The sequence below is a fragment of the Canis lupus genome, chromosome 10, assembly GCF_048164855.1.
Source record: "Canis lupus baileyi chromosome 10, mCanLup2.hap1, whole genome shotgun sequence".
Classification (NCBI taxonomy): domain Eukaryota; kingdom Metazoa; phylum Chordata; class Mammalia; order Carnivora; family Canidae; genus Canis; species Canis lupus.
In genome coordinates this window covers 28671801-28689748 of record NC_132847.1, presented here as the reverse complement: position 1 = coordinate 28689748, position 17948 = coordinate 28671801, and the positions used below count along the sequence as shown (strand labels likewise).

At 42.4% G+C, this 17948-nt stretch overlaps 2 protein-coding genes and 1 pseudogene across 4 annotated transcripts in view; 1 reads left to right on the top strand and 2 right to left on the bottom strand.

Annotated features, from left to right (window-relative positions):
• UHRF2 (ubiquitin like with PHD and ring finger domains 2) overlaps positions 1–5426 on the bottom strand; it is a 77882-nt gene extending 72456 nt beyond the window's left edge. For 2 of the 3 annotated variants that reach the window (XM_072841277.1, XM_072841279.1), the window contains exon 1: positions 4944–5422. In XM_072841277.1, coding sequence (XP_072697378.1) covers positions 4944–5096 — 153 coding nt within the window. In that variant the 5' untranslated portion in view covers positions 5097–5422. Of the gene's footprint in view, positions 1–4943 lie in introns of all 3 variants that reach the window. The other variant, XM_072841278.1, reaches the window with a different exon arrangement.
• A 6050-nt stretch (positions 5427–11476) lies between these two features.
• LOC140641432 (large ribosomal subunit protein eL21-like) lies at positions 11477–12063 on the top strand. The gene has a single exon (XM_072841275.1). The coding sequence runs from the start codon at positions 11527–11529 to the stop codon at positions 12007–12009; it is 483 nt and encodes a 160-aa protein (XP_072697376.1). The 5' UTR covers positions 11477–11526; the 3' UTR covers positions 12010–12063.
• A 2135-nt stretch (positions 12064–14198) lies between these two features.
• Positions 14199–14291, bottom strand: LOC140642068 (small nucleolar RNA U3; annotated as a pseudogene).
• Positions 14292–17948: the final 3657 nt, after the last annotated feature.

Genomic DNA, 17948 nt, shown 5'->3' with positions numbered 1-17948 from the left:
AAATGAATAAAATTATCTTGCAACTTACCCATATTTTGGCAAAGTCTCTGCAATGGATTAAATTGTGACAACCCCTCCCTCAATCATACTAAAATGCAAATCCCAAATATCTTAGTATGTGAGTATCTGGAAATATGGTCTTTATAGCAGTAATCAAGTTAAAATTAGGTCATATTGGGTGGGCCATAATCCACTGTAATGGACATCCTTATGAAAAGTTTAAATTTGGATCACAGAAGATGTAATGGTAGCCACATGACTAGAGCAATGCATTTACAAACCAAGGAATTTACAAAGGATTGTGAGCAACACTAGAAGCTGAAATAAACAAGGAAGGATTCTCTACTAGAACCTTCAGAGAGAACATAACCCTACTGATACTTTTGACTTCAGACTCAGTCCCTGGAAACAGGGAGACAATAAATTTCTACTGTTTTAAGCCACTTAGATTTTGGTCCTTTGTTACAGAAACCCCAAAAACTAATAACTAATAGTCTCCATTTCGCTTCTTTGTAAAATTCAGTTTGGCTATGTTACAATACAGTAAGAAAAACCAAACTCCCTCCACCCCCAAAAAAAGAATGAAGAAAACCAAACTCTATGAAGATCAAAACTATCATTTCCCCAGAAACATTACCAATTTAATCATGGTTCATTTTCCTTCTTTATAATACCTGTCACCATCCTCAATTCCCTAACATAATAAGGCTATATTTCCAAAATCCACCAAAGGGAAGAATGCATTTGTCCTTAAATGATAAATTTACTAATATACACATAAATTATTTTAATTCAAGTGGTCCCAAAACACATCTAGCACAATCCTGCATGTAGATATTCACAATTTTAACTACATAAGGGAGCGAAGACTTCAAAAATTTCCCAGTGGGGGTTAGAGATTGTCTTTTAATAAGGTAAGCAATAGTAACAAAAAACAAAACACAACAACCCCCCACCCCCTTGCAATCCTGAACTCCTGGAGAAAAACTCAAGAAGCAAAAAAAACAACTATACATTCACATTTCCATTTTGACATTCTCCAATACCCCTTTCCCCCAAAAAGATAAGAACTCATGCTGAAACAGTTGAAAAAGTACAGCTTAATTAAACATACAACTGTTGTATATTATGAGTGTTCAAAGTAGAAAAAAAATTTGCAGTACAGAGCATGTAAAACAAAAAACCCAGTATACAACATGCAAATTAACTGGAAGGACATTCCCCAAAATGACGAAAAGCGGTTAAGGTGGTAAAATAATTGGAAATTCAAAGTGCTTCCACAAACAATTTTCCATTGAAATCTAAGGCACAAGAGTCAAAAGGACAATGGGAAGGGACATTTTTATAATCAAGCCCTCTGACAAGTTTCTATTAAGTGACTGGTCAAAATAACAAACTGCTTAAATGGTATTTGGTTTGAAAGGAAGAGCAGCAATGTCTTAAGTCAGTAAAACACTAAGCATATCAAGGCATGAGGCCCTATCACAGAAGTTAGGCCCACATTAATGTGTAACTTTTCCTTCCATTATTCCTGCTTGCTAGGAGAGCCACTTTTACCCAGATTATCTACTCCTTCCCTAATTCATAGGTATTCTTTTGTTTTCCTAAAACAGTGACTACTATCCATTGCATAGCAATTTCCATACAGCTAGGCTTTTGTGAAGAACTTTGGAATCAGTTGTTACATGAAAAGTAGTAAAGTTCTCCCAAACTTAATGAAAATGTAGACTGGAAGTTATTATCACTTATACACCAAGCGGAGAAGGGTGGAGTCATTTAGGAATTACAAACACCAGTGAGTTTCAGGCACGTAACTATAGTCCATCAATGTCTCACAGCTGAAAATGTTTAGGAACTGCCATCCCAGAAGATGGGAGCGCAGTATTTAAAATACTAGAGAGGCAAGAAAGGCCCTAGAGTTTTTGTTTTTGTTTTGCCAGACTGCTGTCCTGAATCTGTACTGGTTTTAAGTAAGAAATTCCAGGTAACAGGAAGAACTGCAACAGTTATGCAAAGTAAAACTAGGAACAAATACTAGTACTGGCAATAGCTGAGAAGGCAGTGGGAGAAGTCATTTCCCAAGGGGTTACTAATGATGCCCTCTACCTGTATCCCTTAACAACTTTCATTTATCTTTCACATCATACATATATATATACACATATATAGGTATGTATATACATATATAAAACATTGATATGACACACTCTCTCCCCTTTAAATAGGCCAACACTTTTACTTTGTATTCCATGTAAAAACAAAGAGTCCAGGGGCAAGAGTACTATTCAGTTTTCCTTCAGCTCTAGTTCATGTCCCACCTACAGTGGTATAAACAAAAGAATGAGAGGAGGTGATAAAATCCTTTCAAAGTAGGAAAAGCTCTGGATTCTCAAAATACTTAAAGATCTATCAATGTAACTCTTCCTTAAAGACCTGATCCCAGGAAGCATTCTCAACCTCCCAGAGTAATATAGCAAGTGAGGTTACCCTACTCTAACCAGAACTTAGAGCCCTGAATTGCTGCCCTCTATTCCTACCTTCAAAAGGAGTCAATTACAGAATTCCTCTGCTTCTCAAATTTAATTTGCATAGAGATCACCTAGGGACCTTGTTAAAAAATATGGATTCTACTTCAAAAGGTGTGAGGCTCCTAGGTGAAGCTAATGCTTCAGGTCCTGTTGATTCAGGGACCATACCTTGCATATTAAGAAATTAAGTGATCAACTATTCTTCAACATCCATTTTCAAACTCTGGTGGTCATCAGAATCTCCCATGGGGGCCTTGTTAGATGCAACCACTTGCAATTCTGAGATGGGCTGTGCACCTAGAATATCCTCAAGTGATTCCGATATATACCAAAGACTAAAAGCAGTAGACCTAACATAAAACGGGTGCGGAATAAGGGGGAAAGGGTACCATTTACATCACACTGTAAATTCGTTTTTATGATATTTTTCACTATGTGGCAGTAAAGGAGTACCTTATTCAAATAAGCACAAAGGCATTTTAGAGGCTAGGGGCAGCCCTGTGATACCAATCCCCAGTAGTTATCTACTACTCTGTTCATGGACTGTGAACTCCAAAGAATAAGAGAATGGAGGTAATAATCATTGCCATGGCTACTCCTCAGCTCACAAAGTAGACACAGCTGAAGCAGTGTCCTCCTTTCGTCTTCACCTCAATGGGGGCACCAAAGGCCCACTCCTCCTCCCCCTACTGGTTTACCGAGCTGAAGAAATCAAAGTAGTGAATTATCAACTGTTCTGGGGGAAGAAGTACAAAAGGGTAATTATCCTCAACAGTTTCTCCCGGAATGAGTTTCCTGGTTTACTGGAAGTCTACTTTGTTGATCTGAATTTAACTCAATTTGTACTTTTTCCTCAAGACAGCCAGGTGCAGGTCTTTTTTGTTTGTTTTTCCCCCCAATATACTTAATAATTAGACTCATGCTTCATTTCATTCTCTGGTGCTGAAGTCACCAAAGTATCCTAGCAATTTATGTAGTATTATCTTTGGCTAGAAAATAAAATTCAGAAGATCCAATTACATAATCTTTATCTTTGACCAAAAGAAAAAAAGGTATCAGTCACTGGAGGTGTAGTAACAAAGCTAGGTAGTGTTTAACACGTGATCATTTCAAAAGCAAAGTCTACAACTAAACTGAACACCTGTTTTTACAAGTCAAACAGTAAAGGTTCAATATAAAACAGCTCCAAACACCTATCAGAGATGCTATCACTTATTTAAAAAATTAAACTCTGGCTCTTTCTCTCTCAGTGTAATCTTGTTACTCTGACATTTCTGGGCAGTTTTTGAAGCCAAGCCCATGAAGGGAAGAAAAATATTCCTTTCAAATCCTTTGTAGCTATAGGAAAACACTACTTCCACCAAATCAAAGAGCTACGTCTATTCCAAACCACAGAACTGAAGCCAAACTATCCAACTGGAGAATGCCACCTTTTGGGGGGCGGGGGTGGGGTGGAGAGATAAAAATCGGGTGGGCTTGGGTCTCTAGGTATAGACTTGTGGGATAAGAAAAATCTTCAATGGGCCAGAGTATGGCCATACCATACAAGTACCAGAGACAGCCACAGACACCCTCAGTGCCAAAACCACTTTCAGCCTTCAAGTATGTACTGCTGGCTATGCTCCAGTTGCTGTTTTAAAAGCTGGTCTGAAGGGGACGTCAGAAGGTGAGAAGCAAAAAGAGCAAAACAGTCTTTCATACTCCTCTCCACTCGGAATAGCCCCCCCCCCCCCCCCCCGCGCCTGTACCTGGGAGTTTAAACCCTATCCGGAGTCACATCAGTAGCTCCCTCCTCCAGCCCAAGTCTCTAATCTTCAAGACGGATTCCAATTCTAGGAGAGGAGGTGAGGGAGGGAGGGGAGCCAAAAGTTTTAGGCACCCTTCGAATCTTCAGTGCGTTCAAATACCTTCACGTGAAGAAGCAGAACTAGGGTTCTCGTGCCTAAGAGGAAGCGATCTGCACGCTTCCGCCCTACTTGGGAGCCGGGAGCGCGGCGGAGCCACGGCAGCAGTGCGAGCCGTTGGCGGGGTCAGCCCCGCCGGGCGCTGCAGCCGTCGGCCCTCCCCGCCGGCACCGAGGCATGGCCGCCAGAGCCCGCCGCCTCCGGGAGCCCCGACCCCGCGAAGCGCGGGAAGCGAAGGAACCCAGGCGTCCGGCGGGCTGTGCCGACGACGGGAAGGTCTCCTGCCCTGGCGCCCCCGCCTGACCCCACGGGTCGCACCTGCACCGTGGGGCTGCTGGGACCCCGCTGCGCCCCCTCGGCGGGCCCCGGGCCTGCGCTCTGAACCTCGTGGGCTACCCACCCCGAGCCGAGCCGAGCCGAGCCGGGTGCTCTCGAGGCGCGCGGCGCACCAAGCCCTCGGGCCCGCCCAGCCCTCGCCCCGCGCTTCCCGGGGGCGCGGGGGGCGCCTCACCTGCTTGCCCCGGTAGAAGAGGCGCTGGCACTCGGGCCTCACGTCGAACAGCGCCCACACCCGCTCGCGCAGCTCTTCAATCGTGGCTTTGCGAGACACGTCCTCAATGGTGCGCGTCTGGGAACCGTCGATGGTGCGCACCTGAATCCACATCTTGGCGCCGGGAGCGGGGCTGGCCCGGCTTTGTCTCCCCCGGCGCTCCGGACGCCGCGCCCCGCCCGGCCCGCTTCCCCGGCGGCTCCGGCTCTCCGCGGGCGGCGGGCGGCGGGCGGCGGGCGCGAGCGCGCACCCGTGAGGGAAACCGACCGGACGCCGGGCCCTACAGGCAGCGGCGACCCTCAACCGCGCGCCCGCCCGGCGGGGCTGAGAAGGAAAGGAAACCGGAACCAGTCGCAGGGACCGCTACTACCGCAGCCCCCGCCTCACAGGAAGAAGCCTTGTCTGTGCAGCGCCGACTGTTTACTTATAGAGCTCCAGCACCCACATGGAGGTCACGGCGCCAACCCGGATCTCGCGAGATGGGCGCCAGGCTCCGCCTTAAAGAGGAAGCGGCGGGGGGCGGGGGCGGGGTGTGCGGGGGAGGGAAGGCTCGGGACCCGAGCGGCGGGAGTTGGGGGGCGGGCACGGGGGGAGCGGGGCTGCGCAGAGCTGTTCCTCGCCGCTCGGCCGGCGCCCGGGCCCGGATACGCCTTCTCTCTCCCGCTGCCGCGCAGTTACAAAGCCCACCCGCGAGTTCCCGTCGGAGTCCTGGCTTGGGGACCCAGGGGGCGAGCGGCGCCCGAGCCCTAGCGGGGACGGTTTCTTTGGTCCCAAACACGCCCCAAATAAGCCGGTCTGGCGTGCGCCTGTGCGGTCCTTACAGTGGGGTGCGGCGGCGCGGCCTGCGTTTCCGAGAGAGCACCGGGGTTAGGGAGCTGCTCCAGGCGCTCGGCCGGAGACGGCCGCCCGCGGTGGGGGGGGGACCCAGGACCTTCCCGCCGGCCCGAGCGCCGCGTTCGCGCCGAAACCTGCTTCCTGGGTCTCCCGCGGCGGGGCCCGCTGGGCCGGCTGGGCCCGGGTGGGGGCTTCGGGCCGCCGGCAGCGCCCTCTCCGACCCGGCGCGCTCGCACCGGGACCTTAGGCCGCAGGGGTGTCGGGGTTGCCGCCGCAGGGCCGCTCGCCAGAACCGGGCGTCTCTGTTTGCGGGCCTTCCTGGCTAGTGCGCCTTGGACCCGAGGGATCCAAGGGTCGTGGAAAACACTCGTAAAGGATGCAGCTCCACACCTCAGAAGAAAAGGCTCCAGAGATCTTCCCAGGAATAGATCCTCAGAAATAAGCCCAAAGTAGCATTACCTAACAGTAGATTTATTTAAAATGAAAATGTCCCGGGGCGCCAGGCTGACTCTGTGGGTTTGGGGCTGCTCTGCTGAGGTCATGACTCCAGAGTCCTGGGAGGGAGCCTCCACCGGGCTCCCTGCTGGATGTGGGCAGCCTGCTCTTCCCTCTCCACCGCTTGTGCTCTCACACACTCTGTCCCAAATAAAATCTTTAAAGAAAAATGAAAATGCCTTCCTAAGAAGGAAGAGAACATATGAAAGTAGAGATATAGAGGAAGATATAGATACAAAGTAATGTATATAATAAAATTTGGATTTTATACTTGTCAAAATCCATAACTTAAATATTGGCTGGTGCTAATTATTACCCTAAAGGTAGCGCAGCAATTTTTTGTAATAACCGATTCAAAGAAGTCTGGCAACGTCCAGAGGTAACATAAAAAAAGAATGGCCCAACATGCAAGAGACAAAAAATGGAATACATACACATATTTTGGGTCTCTGCCCTTGATGAAAATTTTACATTCACTTATATCCTCTAAATATAATTCATCTTGCCTGCTCCTCATTTAAGTACAGCAAATATTGAATATTCATTACATGTGTAAATGAGGTGATGGAGATATGTAAAGCACACTTCTAACCTGCCCCAATAAGGAAGAGCTATTTGCTATTATAAGAATGTGCTATACCCTTGTGCAGACATGTTAAGAGTTTAATTCCCTGCATATAGAGAATTTACAACCTACTTTAGTTAAGATGTAGAAAAGATGAAATACTAAAGAATCCTTTAGCACTAAGTAGTTGTTGTCAGTTTAAACAGTAATTAGTAATGAAAGAAGGGAGACTAGAATGATCTGGAAGTGTAAGGATAGGGGGACAACTTGACCTGAGTTCCATGGTATATTGTAATGGGGGCAGCGTTTAAATGTTCAGCTCATAGACTGAGATAGATCTGAGTTATAATCTCAGTTTTGATGTTTATTTAAAATATGATCTTGGACTCGTTATCTGTTTTAATTTCCTTGGTGTAAATGGTGTCTATAACATTTAGTGAGTGTATAGTGCTTAGCATAGCATAGTGCTCATGTGTTGGTAGGATACAAAAAATTATTTTCATGCTATTGTTATGGAGGGGATTTACTTAAGCAGAGAATGCTCAAAGAGAAGAGCGTGCTTACACACAGACGGAAGGTATGCATTTTTACAGGTCAGAAGAGATTGCATGTCAGAGAAAGGTTGACTAGATAGTGTAAAGATTAGTATTCAAAGCAGTAGATTTTGCAGGCCCCAGGGAGAAACTAAAATTTGTAAGGAGTCCACTGATGTGATTAAATATGCATTTGGAAAGATGACGGAATGTTGAAGGATACTTTAGGGAAAAACTAAAGGACTGGTAAGAAAGTTTAGTGAAGAGGCAACTGTGTCAGTTTCAGTGAAATTTTGTGGCAGTGGATAAGAGAAGAAAGAGCAGATTCCAGAATATTCCAGAAAATCAAGCCTACCAGACTTGTAAGATGTGTGAATATGAGAGATGTGGAAATGTGAAATGCTGAGATTAATTTCTGAGTTTCTAGTTTGGGAGAAAAATGGATGTCTTGGATAGATGGTGATTCTCTTAAACTAGATGGGGATGTATAACGGACCATTGGAAATATAAGTCCAAAGTTTTGAAGGGAAGTAGAAAAGTTCTGAAAGAGGAACTAGTTAAAACCTTTTGTATTCATTCTCATGAGGGGATTTATCCTCGTTAAGGTGGTAAACTAGGGGGGAAACACTCAAAATTGGTATCTACTTGGACTGTACAGGATTTGTGTTAATCTAGTCAATATAGATCCCAAAGGATCCACAGGACAGGACTTAGAGGTGTGAGATTCAGGAAAGATATATTGTTCTGTGGAGACCCAATTAATTACTTCTTGAAACATAAGCTTATGTGTGTAGTAAGTTACTTAGGATATAAATAAGTAATTGCAAATGTGATTCTATATGTAGCAAAACACACTCTTCTGAGTTTCTCTGCACAGTACATATTGTAACTAAGGTTTCCCCTCTTTGCCTACAAGCTCTTATCTGCTTAGGAAGTGGCGCAGTTGAAAAAGCAAGACAAAAGTTCTATGACAAAAAACAAAATATCAGACAGTTCTGACATACCATGCCTTATTATCACACAAGTAACTGAAACAACTTGGATGTGAACAAAGAGGAACTTTTTACATGGATACAAAGCAAATACTAAAATTTATGACATCAGTCATGACTCAATATTTGTTCAAGTCAAAACAGGCAAAACAGAAAGTTTGATTTTTGAACTGATTATTCTAGTTAGACTCCTCACACCACAGAATATCTCCAGTTTTCTCACCTAATGTCCTAAAATCCAGAACTTTTGTGTATTATAAAGAGGGGATTTTTAATTTGCTCCCTGAAGCTGAGTCTCACCTTTTCACCAGCACCTCTATGTTGGTGGTCTTCCTTTTGTTCCATCAGAGCCACTCTACCTGTTTGCTGTCCTGGGTTAAGGAATATATCAATGGAATCAGTGCTCTCAGGTTTCCAGTTGAATCTGGCCAGTGGGGAGGAAGCACAAATAGGAAACTAAAAGAGTTAGGTCAGTATATTTATTCCACTGGTTTTCTCCCTGAAAGTTCATCTTTAGCTGTCTGTTGCCTTCCTGAGAAGTCACTACTACTCTTAAAGTAGCCTAGTCTACGTGACTCGCTCTTCCCTGTTTTGATAATCTTTCTCTTGTTGCTTTGGGTCTACAGATCATAATAGTTTTACAGTCCTAGATTCATGCATATTCCTTCCATTCCCTGTAGTATGGCCCACACCCTGCCAGTTGGTCCCTTGCTGTGTGTGTCTATGTGTGTGTGTGTGTGTGTGTGTGTGTGCGCATGTGCGCGTGCCATTAAAGTACCTTAACTGAAGGTTTTGTTCCAATCTCTAGTGCTATTTCTAAAAAAACTATATGTAATGAAAATTTCCATTGACTAAAAAACACTTCATATTGTGGCTCATTACTTAAATTAGCTATATTTTAAAGGGTATTCTCCTTTTTAATAGAATCACAGATTTTTACTGTGGACATCTGTTTTAGAGATCATTCTGGTTCACCTCCTTTTTAACAAATAGGAAAATGATGTGAACAAGGATATGTAATCAATGAATGACAGTGTTCGAGCTTAGAACGCCCCCCCCCACCTCGTGTCCTTCCTCTTTAGCCAATGTTCTTTACCCTTCAGCTTTCCCTCTTTTGTTTATCTCAAGGCTTCTCCGTTCACTTTGTCCAGAGAATAATCATTGTCCTTCAGATAGAAGCAGGGGTCTGAGATTCTCACTAAAGATTTACATTTTTAAAAAATATTTTATTTATTAATTCATGAGAGACACACACACAGAGAGAGGCAGAGACACAGGCAGAGGGTGAAGCAGGCTCCATGCAGGGAGACGGATGTGGGATTCGATTCTGGAACTCCAGGATCGTGCTCTGAGCTCAAGGCAGACACTCAACCCCTGAGCCACCCAGGCATCCCAAGATTTACAATTTATCCATGCTTTCAGTCACATGCTTTCTCTTGCCTTCTAAAAAAATGTTTTAAAAAGATTTTTAAGTTATCTCTACACCCAACATAGGACTCAAACTCAAAATGCTGAGATTAAGAATTGCATGCTCTACCAACTGAGACAGACAGCCAGGCACCCCTCCTGCCTTCTAGAATTGGTCCTCATCTCTTTCTTTGGATCAGTTCAGCTTAGATTTCCCCACTGAAGGTAGGTAAGGCTCTACTTTCTGACGATGGGGTCAGTTCTAGTTACAACTTGCTCTATGAAACAAATTTTAGAGGTTTAAAATCACAACAGCGACTTTACTGTCTCCTGCAGTTTCTGTAGCACAGGAGTTCTGAATTGGCTCAGTTGGAAAGCTGGAGTTCTGGCTCAGAATTTATTATGCTATTGTAATCAGATACAGCTAAAACTGGAAGAATGGAGATTAGAGCAATTGGGAACTAACCAGGCATCTCTCCCTGGGAAGTCTTAGGACTTCTCTGTGGACTTCTCTCTGTGGGTAGTTTGGGCTTTCTTACAGTGTGGCTGCCCTAGAATAGTCAGGGTTCTTACATGGTAGCTGAAGACTTCAAGTGAGCAAAGTATAAGCTGCATCACTTTTTATGGCTTTGTTTGAAAGTCATATAGTAGCACCTCTACCACACTCTTTTGACCAAAACATTATAAAAGTTCATCCAGTGTCTGGGGGAGGGGATGGATACCCCACCTCTTGATGGGAGAGGTGTCAAAAATCATATTATAAGAAAAGCATATGGGATGGAAGATATTGTTGCAGCCATTTTGGGGAAATAGAAACTTCTATAACTTCTTCATTTAATTTTTTTCATCTATTTTTTTGTGTGTAACCAAAGAGTTTTTAAATTATGACATACATCAGTCATACAAAAAAGGTATAGAGAATAATATAATAAACACTTTTGTATTTACCACCTTGCTTTAGAAATAAAGCATTTCAAGTAGTTAAAACTCTGCTTACATTTTCTCCCTTTTCCAAAGAAACATCGTCTTGAACTGGATATTTATTATTGTCATGCCCATCTTTATACTTTTAATGCATGTATCTCTAAAAAATGGTAAATTTGAGGCCCTTTTAAGGTTTATATGACATGATTCTTTATAATATTGAAACATGTTTTAACTCATTATTTTTCTGAGATTTATTAATCTATAGCTCTAGTGCAAACTCTATTAAAGGTTCAGATGGGGAATATGTTAAGTTTTGTGGATAGATGATGCTTTGCAACTTTTCATCCTGCAGTTGTAATACCAAAGCATATGTAATAGTGTGCCTGTGTTCTGATAAGACTTTATTTATGAAAATAGGTGGCAGAGTGCAGAATTGCTGACCCCATAGTTAATATAAAAATTATAACACTACAGATATCTTGAGTTCCCTAAAAGTTACTTTAGGTTATAACCCATCTCCAATTCCATCCTTATCGTAATCCTTTCCTTAAGAAATTTTGAGCAACACCAGCTTAGCAATGAAATTGGCAGATCTGCTAAATTTTGATTTGTGGAAAGCCTATTGGATGATAGTTTTCACCTTTTATTCTTAAGGGTAAAGGTCAGTAAACTACTGTCTTTAAGCCCCTCTAGCCACCTACTTTTAAATGTGGCCAGGCTCTTTCTTACCATGTCTTTTCTGCCTAGAAAATTTCAACTTGGGAACCGCCATCTTCCAGTAATTTGCCAAAATGACCAACACAAAGGGAAAGAGGAGAGGTACCCGCTATATGTTCTCTAGGCCTTTTAGAAAACATGGAGTTGTTCCTTTGGCCACATACATGCGAATCTATAAGAAAGGTGATATTGTGGACATCAAGGGAATGGGCACTGTTCAAAAAGGAATGCCCCACAAATGTTACCATGGCAAAACTGGAAGAGTCTACAATGTTACTCAGCATGCTGTTGGCATTGTTGTAAACAAACAAGTTAAGGGCAAGATTCTTGCCAAGAGAATTAATGTCCGCATTGAGCATATTAAACACTCAAAGAGCCGAGGTAGCTTCCTGAAGCGTGTGAAGGAAAATGATCAGAAAAAGAAGGAAGCCAAAGAGAAAGGTACTTGGGTCCTACTGAAGCGCCAGCCTGCCCCACCCAGAGAAGCACACTTTGTGAGAACCAATGGAAAGGAGCCTGAACTGCTGGAACCCATTCCCTATGAATTCATGGCATAACTGTAAAGAAAATAAAAGACCTCAGGATTGTAAAACAAAACAAAACAAAACAAAAAAAATTTCAACTCATATGTCATGGTTTCCCTCAAATGCCACTTCCTCCAGGCTGCCTTTCTTGATATTCCCCAGCTGAAGGAGATGCTTCTCCTGTATTTTCATACTTAGTTCATGTCTCTACTAACACTTAACTCAAAGCTGTAATTATTTGTTTGCATGGCTATCTTTCCCCATTAAATTTTTTATTTCCTAGAGGGCAGGGACTTAGTCTACCTTTGTTTCCAATACAAAAGTCAGAGCTTAGTACCTGTATACTCAATAAGGAGTTGTTGAAGGATGGATGGGTGGGAGGGAAGAACTGGAGTCTATTTAGGTGTCTAATTGGAACAAGAAACAAATTTGCATAATCTGCAAGCCTCTAAAGGTGGCAATACATCTTTCTTCATCATTCTATCCCACCTCACCTTACAGCATTTCTTCATGCCCTCCTGCCTCATCTTTTCAGGCAGATAGATAAATCATGTATTCTTTTATATAGATAATTATAATTTTTGTGTAGAAAAAACTTTGCTGTACCTTTTCTTATATTCTAAAATCCCAAATTCTAAGAGGTTGAACACCTTTAAAACTATCATTTATGAAGAAGGATAAGAAAATTGGGGTAATAAAAAATAGGTTTTTGTCTAGACTACTACAGAGGAAAAAATAAAGTGTTTCAATTTCGCTAATATAGTATTTGGTTTGCTATTAGGATTACTGCCTATGAAGGGGAAAAGTTATTAATGTAAATACTTTCCAAAGAAAGGTGCTTTCCTCCATTTTCCAGTTGAAAACACATGTTGACATTATTTTGCTGATTTGCATGAGCAAGAAATCCTTTATAACTGATCCATATCTATTTAGCAATTAGTTTGTTTAATGCAGGTTTAATGAAAGTGTGTAGCATGATGGAAAGAATATGGGCTCTAGAATCAGAGACCTGAATTTGACTCTGCAATCTGCTAATTGCCAGAGTCATAGCATTGGGCAATCTACTTAATTTCTCCAAGCCTTGATTTCTGTATCTGGAAATAGAGTGCCACAAGAACGAAATGAGACAAAATCTCTTTGTATAGGCACTTTTTTTTTTTTTTAAGATCTTATTTGTTCATGAGAGACACAGAGGCAGACACACAGGCAGAGGGAGAAGCAGGCTCCTCGCAGGGAGCCTGACATGGGACTTGATCCCAGGACTCCAGGATCATGCTCTGAGCTGAAGACAGATGCTCAACCGCTGAGCCACTCAGGTGTCCCTGTATACGCACTTGATAATGGTTACTTTCCTCTGTTTTGTCACATTATTTAAATGCATTTTGTCAATAGAATTTATTCTGTTATTCAAATGATTCTGTTGGTGATTTGAGACAATAAAGAATTTGGATTGGGAAGCAGCGTTGTCATTTATAGTCCATTTTATGGATTTGGTTTTATGAGTTTGAAGAAACTCTAATAGGGTTCAAGTCAGCATAAGATGGAGATGAATTATGAAGTGCTAACTTCTGCTTAGCAGATTTATGTATATCTAAATTATTTTTGTGTTTCATTAGTTCATCAAGCAAATGATAATATTTATGAGGCACTTTAAGAAGCTTTCTATCCTTTTTTTTTATTGGAGTTCAATTTGCCAACATATAGCATAACACCCAGGGCTCATCCTGTCAAGTGCCCCCCTCACTTTCTATCCTCTTATGAAGTCCCAGAGGATTTCCAAAACTCAGAAAGATCCACTGTTTGCCTTCTCTCTGCTCACTCTCAGATTCCAAGTTTAAAATCTAAACCATAACTTTGGGGCAGCCTGGGTGGCTCAGCGGTTTAGTGCTGCCTTCAGCCCAGGGTGTGATCCTGGAGACCCGGGATTGAGTCCCACGTCAGGCTCCCTGCATGGAGCCTGCTTCTTCCTCTGCCTGTGTCTCTACCTCTTTCTCTCTTTGCTTCTCATGAATAAATAAATACAATATTTAAAAAATAAAATAAAACATAACTTTGTAAAGCCAAAAGAAAAAAATCACAATACAATTGCAAAAATATTTACAGTGATATAATAGTTTCATTTTCTTTCTGGTACCTAAAATGATATTTACACTGTGCAAATAAGCCAAATACATCTATGTACTCTCTATAAAATTGTACTGTTAACATTTCATTTTATAAAGTTTCCATACAGTGAGGAAATTTTGTTATCCCTTTAGGTTGTTGAAAGAGAATTTTTAACAAACTATAGAAATGATCCCTAAAAGTATAGTCTTTGAAAGAGAATTTTTAAAAAATTTTGTTTATATATTCATGAGAGACACAGAGAGAGAGGCAGAGACATAGGCAGAGAGAGAAGCAGGCTCCACACAGGGAGCCCGATGTGGGACTAGATCCTGGGATTCCAAGATCACACCCTGGGTCAAAGGCAGGACTGTTAAGCCACCCAGGCATCCCAAAAGATAATTTTTAAAGGATATTTAGCCTACACATTTTCTTTTACAAACTACCATGGAGATTTTTTTATTATGAACATTGATATAACTTATAAACTACAAAGAATTTTAGGAAAGACTACATTAGACTAGGAGGTAGCAGGGACTAGTTTGAGCAAATCAGTTTTTCTTGGCTACCAATTTCCTATCTCTAAATTGTAATGAGCAAGAAAAGTAGTATTGGGTTAGAATAAACTACTAGTAATTAGCTGGTAGTGAGGTGGCTGATAGCTCCAGAGTCAACTCTGTGAGGCAATCCTCAGTTTTCTCAACTTAGAAACTTATGGTAAGAATAAATGAGATATCATATGTAAGTACTTAACCTACAATTCAGTAAATGCTGAGTACCATTATCAGCAGCAACACCAATTGGCAGGACTCAGAAGCAATTTATGTTTGAGTTTTTCATAAAGATAATTAAGAATTTTTTTTAATCAAGTGCTTGTACTATACTTCCTGTATTTGTTAGATTTTGCTGCATAGCAAGCCACCTCAAAACTCAGAGGCTTAAAGAAATAGCCATTTATTTAATTATTCTATGTTTTAACAATTTGGCCTAGGTTCATGATAGCTAAAGCTGGTCTAGAATGTCCTCACCTGAAGTGATCTGTTGCTGCACCATATGAGTCTAGCATGGGCTTGTTCACATGGTGGATGTGCAGGGTTCTAAGAAAATCAATGGAAGCCTATAAGACCTCTTGAGGCCTAGGCCTAGAATTGGCACAGTGTCAATTTATCTCAGATTTTATTGACCAAAGCAAGTAACAAGGCCAGCACAAATTCAAGGAGAGGGAAAATTGACTCCCCTTCTTAAGAGGAGGAACTGCAAAGACTAATTGCAAAAGGGTAGGGAGGAGAATAATCATGGGCATTTTTGTAATTAATCTAAAACACCATCTCCAGGAAACCTGGGTGGCTCAGCGGTTGAGCGTCTGCCTTCCGCTCAGGTCATGATCTCGGGGTCCAGAATCGAGTCCCACATCGGGCTCCCTGCATGGAGCCTGCTTCTGCCTCTGCCTATGTCTCTGCCTCTCTCTGTCTCTTGTGAATAAATAAATAAATCTTAAAAAAAAAAATAAAGCACCATCTCCTACTAATCCTAGAGGTAATAGATTATCCATTGGTAATCTTATATGGCATTAGTAAACTTGTTACTCTATTTCTCATAATCCTCAATCTCTCAGTCTAACCCTACATTGCTAGTATAAATGTGCTTCATGTATTTGCTGGTTCAACCGAATTTTTTGTCATATGGCCAGTTGATGCTGGTAAACTTTGATCTACCTCAAATTTGTGACCCAGTATTATTTTATCTAGTCACAGCGAGGGCAAAATTATATTCTTTCTTGAGTGACCCCTCAGAACATATTATGATGCAATCTGAAAGACCTGAGGAATCATTGTTTTGTTTTATAGCCATAGCAATAAAAAATGTTTTTGTGAATACCACAACAATGTTTAGTTTCTTAAAACTTACTACAAATACCAGGAAAATGGACTAAAAATAAAGGCTGACAAAGCTGAGCTTTAGCAAGAATAAAGAGCAATTGGGACTTTCATACCTTACAAAATGGGAATGGGAAGTGAACCAAATTTGAAACCTGGGCAGTTTCTACATACCTACCCTAGGAACAATTCTACTCATAAGCATATATGCTATAGAAATTAATGCATATGTCCAGTAATATATGTAAAACAATATACTTTTACTTTTAGTGCTTTTAGTTATATATATTTTATTTTTTTTAAGATTTTATTTATTTATTCATGATAGAGAGAGAGAGAGAGGCAGAGACACAGGCAGAGGGAGAAGCAGGCTCCATGCAGGGAGTCCGACGTGGGATTCGATCCCGGGACTCCAGGACCACGCCGTGGGCCAAAGGCAGGCGCTGAACCGCTGAGCCACCCAGGGATCCCCCAGTTATATATATTTTAAAAGATTTTATTTATTTATTCATGAGAGACACAGAGAGGCAGAGAGGCAGAGACATAGGCAGAGGGAGAGACGAGCTCCCCATGGGGAGCCTGATGTGGAACTCAATCCTAGGGCCCCCGGGATCTCGACCTGAACCAAAGGCAGATGCTCAACAGCTGAGCCACCCAGGCGCCCCTGCTTTTAGTTATAATAGCTCCAAGTTGGAAACCACCTAAATATCTATAAATACGAGAAAGAACAAATTGTACTATATTTACATCATGAAATACTACACAGCAATAAAAAATGGGCTACTAATATATGCCACAACATGAACCAATCTTAGCCCTCTTCCCTCTCCCTCAGCCCCTCTCCTCCCTCAGCCCTACTCCCCCTCTCTCAGCCCTTCTGCCTCTCTCTCAGTCCCTCTCCTCTCCCTCAGTGCCTCTCCTCCTTCAGTCCTTCTCCCTCTCCCTCAGCCTCTCTCCCTCTCCTTCAGCCACTCTGCTCTCCCTCAGCACCTCTCCCTCTCCCTCAGCACCTTTCTCTATCTCCCTCTCTCACATCCTCTCCCTCAGCCCCTCTGCCTCTCCCTCAGGCCCTCACCCCCTCCCTCAGCCCCTCTCCCTCTCTCAGCCCTTCTCCCTCTCTCTCAGTCCCTCTCCCTCAGCCCCTCCCCCCTCCCTCAGCCCCTCTCCCTCTCCTTCAGCCACTCTCCTCTCCCTCAGCCCCTCTCCTCTCCCTCAGCCCCTCTCCTCTCCCTCAGCCCCTCTCCCTCTCCCTCAACCCCTCTCCTTCTCCCTCAGCACCTCTTCTCTCCCTTAGCTCCTCTCCTCCCTCAGCACCCTCCTAGCCCCTCTCCCTCTGCCTCAGCCCCTCTCCCTCAGCCCCTCTCCCTCTCCCTGTCCCTTCTTAGTCCTTTTGTTTCTTCTGCCCTTCCCCCACTCTTGCTCTCTCTTTCTCACTAATAAATAAATGCATAAATAAGTATAATCTTTAAGAAAAAAAGCAAAAATAATAAGCAAAAATGCTTTTGCATTTAGCTTTCTGATTCATGAAATTATGGGAACAGATAGAAACTAAGAACAAATTTTTGAAGTAGACTTAAAATATATTACTTGAGGATTTAAATTTTTCTGAATTATTCATAGATCAATGGGGGGAAAGTCATGGATTAGAAATGAATGTGGTGACATTGTGGATACTTTCAGCAACTTTATCTAAAGTCAGCAAAAAGGCTACCTACTTTTAATTGTCAAAAATGTCAAAAGAAACTCAAGGAAAGTAAGTGCAATTGAGGCAGAGGCATGCCCTTGTCATTTTTTGTATTCAGTAACTTCAAAGCAACTCTTTAAATATTACTTGAAAAAAATTTGTTTTAAGATTTTATGTATTTATTCATGAGAGACACAGAGAGAGAGGCAGAGACATAGGCAGAGGGAGAAGCAGGCTCCATGCAGGGAGCCCGATGCAGGACTCCATCCCAGGGCCCTGGGATCATGACCTGGACCAAAGGCTGATGC